Source organism: Haliotis rubra, unplaced genomic scaffold (assembly GCF_003918875.1).
Source record: "Haliotis rubra isolate DU_JTF1 unplaced genomic scaffold, ASM391887v1 Scf19, whole genome shotgun sequence".
NCBI classification, from domain to species: Eukaryota; Metazoa; Mollusca; class Gastropoda; order Lepetellida; family Haliotidae; genus Haliotis; species Haliotis rubra.
The window spans coordinates 3946990-3953426 of NW_025765891.1; the positions used below are offsets into that span (position 1 = coordinate 3946990).

Consider the following 6437-nt stretch of genomic DNA (forward strand, 5'->3'; position numbering starts at 1 on the left):
ACACACCAAACAGGAGTTGATCATGTTGTCATTGTCAGGTCTTGCCGACTCAGCAGGAAAACAATTAAACTAATTATCTCCCTTGGTACCTTTGTCAGTCACACACTGGTCATCGCCATTCTGGACATCATTAACTGATTTGACTAATTACAATATAAGCTAGTGACATCATCAACTGATTTGACTAATAATATTATAAGCAATGACATCATTAACTGATTTGACTAATAATATTATAAGGTAGTGCCATCATCAACTGATTTGACTAATTACAATATAAGCTAGTGACATCATCAACTGATTTGACTAATAATATTATAAGCAATGACATCATTAACTGATTTGACTAATAATATTATAAGCAATGACATCATTAACTGATTTGACTAATAATATTAAAAGGTAGTGCCATCATCAACTGATTTGATTAATTACAATATAAGCAGTGACCTCTCTCTAATATTAATGGGGCTGTGGGGTAGCCTAGTGGTTAAAGTGTTGGCTCATCATGCCGAAGACCCGGGTTCGAATCCCCACATGGGTACAATGTGTGAAGCCCATTTCTGGTGTTCCCCAGCCGTGATGTAGCTGGAATATTGCTAAAAGCGGCGTAAAAACCATACTCAGTCAGTCAGACTCTAATATTAACAATACACCATCCCTGTGAGCAGATGCTTGCTGACACCATGTACTGTAGTACTGCAATACAACGCGCAATACGCAACCCCAATCAATACTGTCTTCAAAAACACATTGCTTCCATGATTTCCATAGCCTCAGCTCCATGACTCCATGTCTTGTTGCCCTTTCCTCGCCTGCATTCAGTTGTCAGAGCATAAACTCCACTCGCCAAAACCCGATGTCTCATTGCAGCTACGTCATGAGAGTTAAAGCTACAGCAAGATGATACTCACTCACTCTCTCAAGGGGGCGGTGGCGCAGCCTAGTGGTTAAGCATTCGTTCGTCAATCCAAAGACCCGGGTTTGATTCCCCACATGGGTACAATGTGGGAAGTCCATTTCTGGTGTCCCCTGCCTTTGTATTGCTGGAATATTGCTATAAGTGGCATAAAACTAAACTCACTCACTCACACACTTTCTCTCTCAAGTCCCTGCTTGCAAATCCAAACTGTAACAATGCATGCTGTTCTAGTTTATTTAGCTAAGCTGTCAAATGTGTCACAATTTAATGTACAGAGTAACATGGCCTTTGATCCTGGGTTCGAGCCTCAGTTTAACTTCATTATGTTTCTTGGTCTGTCGGCACCATTATCCTGCCTGCTGATCTCACCTGAGTAGAAACAATCTGAGACCTGCATGACTTTGGCCTTTCACCAATGAGTGAGTTTAGTTTTAGGCCGCTTTTAGCAATATTCCAGCAATACCACGTCGTTGACACCAGCAATGTCACACATTGTACCAATGTAGGGAATCAAACCCGGGTCTTGGGCGTGACGAGCAAACGCTTTAACTACTAGGCAACCCCACCGTGGTTTCACCCATGCACAAGCCAACATGCCATGATATCATTGTAATATCGGTCCTGCTTTCAAAGCCTGCAAACTGCACTTCTTGAACTGAATAACCTTAATAACTGAATACCAAAACATCGTTCTGCATATTGAAGCATTTCGCTGTATTATCACTTGAATTGTCTAGGTGTGTTGGTATTGATGTGGGGAGGCTTAATAATAACTTGGTTTAACATTAGCAAGTTTAATGCACGGTAACTTGTGTGGCAACATCAATATACGGAAATTATTGCTTTGTATTGGTAGCCAGTGATTGTCAAAAGTGTGACATAAAGTTTGTAAATTTCCAATTGTCAAAGATTATTCATGAAATCTTAATCTTCAAGCCAGAAGGTTACTGAATAGTGATTGAAAGTGACAGATTGATTTGCTTCATCCAAAAGTCACCAATAGGCAAAAAGCAACCCACTTAATCATGTTTGTGTTCCTTTCAGCTCTGTCGTTAATGAATTAGAAATATTATAAATGACACAGCTATAAAATACAACTGAAGAATTGTTAATAGTCAGTAACACAATCTATCACACATCCACTTGCCAAGAGCCTTATCAAGAGATGGAAGGCTCTCCTGGAAGTGGGAATTGAGTTATACTACCATTGTCCAAACCCTTATGTTTTTTAGGCCTCATGGTGGCAGTGTTATTCAAGATGATGTCAAAATACACCAGCACCAAATTAATTTGTAATAGTGCAACGTCAACCACAGTTCTTAAAAAACATAACATTTTCAAAAGATTTGAAAACATTATTTCACTGACTAGTTCAAATTGTTAAGAGTTTCACAATCAGTGTGAAAGTGGTCAACCAAGGGTCATAATCAGTGTGAAAGTGGGCAACCAAGGGTCATAATCAGTGTGAAACTGGTCAACCAAGTGTCATAATCAGTGTGAAACTGGTCAACCAAGGGTCATAATCAGTGTGAAAGTGGTCAACCAAGGGTCATAATCAGTGTGAAACTGGTCAACCAAGGGTCATAATCAGTGTGAAACTGGTCAACCAAGGGTCATAATCAGTGTGAAAGTGGTCAACCAAGGGTCATAATCAGTGTGAAAACTGGTCAACCAAGGGTCATAATCAATGTGAAAGTGGTCATAATCATAATGTGAAACTGGTCAACCAAGGGTCATAATCAGTGTGAAACTGGTCAACCAAGGGTCATAATCAGTGTGAAAGTGGTCAACCAAGGGTCATAATCAGTGCAAAAGTGGTCAACCAAGGGTCATAATCAGTGCAAAAGTGGTCAACCAAGGGTCATAATCAGTGTGAAACTGGTCAACCAAGGGTCATAATCAGTGTGAAAGTGGTCAACCAAGGGTCATAATCAGTGTGAAACTGGTCAACCAAGGGTCATAATCAATGTGAAAGTGGTCAACCAAGGGTCATAATCAGTGTGAAAGTGGTCAACCAAGGGTCATAATCAGTGTGAATCAACCAAGGGTCATAATCAGTGTGAAAGTGGTCAACCAAGGGTCATAATCAGTGTGAAAGTGGTCAACCAAGGGTCATAATCAGTGTGAAAGTGGTCAACCAAGGGTCATAATCAGTGTGAAAGTGGTCAACCAAGGGTCATAATCAGTGTGAAAGTGGTCAACCAAGGGTCATAATCAGTGTGAAACTGGTCAACCAAGGGTCATAATCAGTGTGAAAGTGGTCAACCAAGGGTCATAATCAGTGTGAAAGTGGTCAACCAAGGGTCATAATCAATGTGAAAGTTGGCATCAGGGTATATGTGAGACACTGAGGGTGTAGACAGAGGGGAGAATGTAAGAGGAACGGACAAACAAAAACTAATGTATTTATAAATAAGCAGTCGTGGATAGAAAGATAGAAACCAATCAATTGAGAGGGATCGATTGCCTTTTACAAGTGGAAGTCATTTGTGAACAGACTGTGTAATGCATTCATCTCCTAATCATATATCAATACAATCGTGTATTGATAAACCAATTGATATAAATAATTATAGTTATTCTATTCATGTTATGGCTATCGCTGAAAAGCACTAGCTTTAGATATCCTTTGGTCTGATCAATAAACGAAAAATGGCTTAAAACAATGGCAGCAGGTGTTGATTAAACGTTATCAAAATCATTATAAAAGCAAGAAATATCAATGAACATAATAAACGATTTTTGTCAAAAGATTCTCTGTAACTAATACTCTCATACTCTCAGGAGAAATATGGGCATTGGTATTCAATAATACACAAAAAATATTCTTTCAGCCAAGATTAGCCGAAATAAGTGCCATGAACATAAATCACCTTAGCTGTGAAATCGTTACCCTGCTTACAGATCCTATGTTATCTACAGTGATAGTGTATGAGCCTTTCAGAAAGCGTAATACTACACTGGGTTCAAAAGCAATTGCGTGTCTAACAGAGTATGAATAGAGACTTTAAGCCTGAACACTTCACAAAGCTGCACGGCCCTTGGAATACTCGAGGCACTCCAAACAGATGTTCAATGCTAAAACTCGTCATTAATTAACCTCCACCTTTCTCCGAATTACTCGTAGTGTGGTAATTTAATTTCTACGGTTGAAGATGGTTTTCAATACGACACATAATAAAACGTCGACCTTCAATCGGAACACACGTCTTGTGGAACAAGTATCCCAGACTGACGACGAGTACATCACAAGCACTACAATTGGCTTGTTTTTCGTCCGTATCGCCATACAGCTCGACATATTGAAATAATCAATACTTCAGTGTATATTAAACTGGCATTGTGTCTTTGGTCTCTGAATCCATAGCTATAGAGCATTGCTATATTTACGATTGAGTGCCAAGTGACACATTTACCAGATCCGTGTTTCACAGTGGCATCAATATATCTGATATATACACCGACTGTTAACTGGGACAACCAAGGAACATTAGCTTTACATGTAAATACAGAGCAATGCCTGGCGTGGGATCTCATAGATCTGACATTGCGTTTGATTCTTGACCAAGATAGAATTGTCTCAAACTGTAAGTGTTGATGATGAGTTTTAAATGGGAATGCGTCAGATGAATGGAATCACAAAACTGTAATGTCATTCATGGGTAAAATGTTTGCGAACAGGCGCCCAATATCATTCAATAAAGGTCAAACAAAAACAGAAAACATTCATTATACGGAGGAAATCAGAAACACGACTCGTTCATAGGGCGCGGTCATAAAATCTTTTATCTGTTAGAGCGACCATACCCATATCTCTGAACTCAACCATTGTCATAGTAAAGATATTATCATCCATTGTCAATTAAGCCAGTGTAAAGTTGATGCCACGAAGACTACCCAAGATTTGTATGAATGCTTTAACACAGACAATAGTAGAACCAGCGCCCTTGTGTAAATACAACCAGCGTCCGACATCCGTGGTCGATGACAGGCTAAGCGAAATACGCATTTATAAAACATTAATATCACATACTGAATACCACTGAAGAATGGGATGAATAATTTACCACTGTCACTACAGCAGCAACGGCTTGTGATAAACGTGTGCTACGTCGTTCTACGTCGTGGTATACGACGATGGAGATATCCTGCCCTGTGCTGTTTTAATACACTGGAGAACCCGGAACTTGTTAATTGCCATTCTTCCCATCTTGTCACGTTCGTCTTGAAGAAGTTTAACAATGAACAAGTCAAGACACAAATGCCAACAAACTAACCAATTCCCTGGTGCCAAAAGCAAATTTATACTGCCAAAAACATACATACATATTATACAGGCACTTACCTTTAGGTAGAGAACCCCAGGATATTGTTCCGTTTGAACTTCTAACATGTCCCAGGTCCTCACTGGTATTATCCTCATAGACAAACTCATCTCCAATAACTGCCACAATTATCAGAAACACACAAACGAGTCCATGGAAATATCTCCGTCCATTCATGTTGAGTGTGCTGTTAAACTACAACTGCATCGCCACTACGACCCGGCATCCAAGTCGCCTTTTTGATGTTAGCTTATCCTGTATCGCCAATTCTCATGATTAATCCCGATCGATAAGAAACGGCCTCCCGTCACTGACAATGCCGTTCTCCGAGTTTCAAACAGGAAGCACGTCCAACAGGCACGCCACAACCCAGCTACAGTTGAACACACACCATTGAACACTATCTAACTATTCTATGCTTCGGTGACAGCGCTTGTCTCCCTTTGGTGCCAACACAATCAGCACCTACTGTTGATGTACTTTCTACAAGTCTTGTAGTGACTTGCCCGGCCCCTGCGATTCGCTGCCTATCAAGCTTCACCACGTGGTAGTCTATTTATAGCCGCCAAGTTCACAAGTGACAGAAGAGCATGCGGCTGTTGGATCCCTGTTAAGCGAGTGGTACAATAATTAAATATATCGCGTTCCTTTCATCTCACGGACCCTCAGTAAGGTAAACGATATCGCGTAACAGTTGCTTAAACCCGCTTACAGCCACCTGAATGTCATTAAATAGCGTGTTTACTGTCATTAAATGACATGTTTGTGGTACAGGTTTCTGTTGTGTTACGTCTAAGGGCAATCTCGGCGCTCGTACACGGCAAACATTCAACGAGGCGAGATGTTGTACAACATGTATGTACAGTCAGGCCTAGTACTACAGTGTGACGGAACGTTATCAGGATATGAAGGTAATGTGCTGGAAAATAACACAGGCCGACTTTGTTTTGAGAAACAATGCCTTCATATTTATAGCTAGGTTGTGTGCCGTCGCCGTACGATGGTAATATTGCAACGGTGGAGCTAAACCGACATACCCACCGAACACACAGTGGCATGAAATATATGTACATATATGAAATAGCGTTCATTTATCGTACACTATATTTTGTAGATACTAAAGTTAAAGGAGACGATGGGGATACCAGGAGGGACAAAGCCTCCAGGGCCGCGTTTCACAAAAAGATCAA

At 40.4% G+C, this 6437-nt stretch overlaps 1 protein-coding gene across 1 annotated transcript in view; it reads right to left on the reverse strand.

Moving 5' to 3' along the window:
• Positions 1-6038, reverse strand: part of LOC124274387 — a 96377-nt gene extending 90339 nt beyond the window's left edge. Inside the window, exon 1 of the mRNA XM_046709767.1 lies at positions 5268-6038. Coding sequence (XP_046565723.1) covers positions 5268-5424 — 157 coding nt within the window. The 5' untranslated portion in view covers positions 5425-6038. The remainder of the gene's footprint in view (positions 1-5267) is intronic.
• Between the last annotated feature and the right edge of the window lie 399 nt (positions 6039-6437).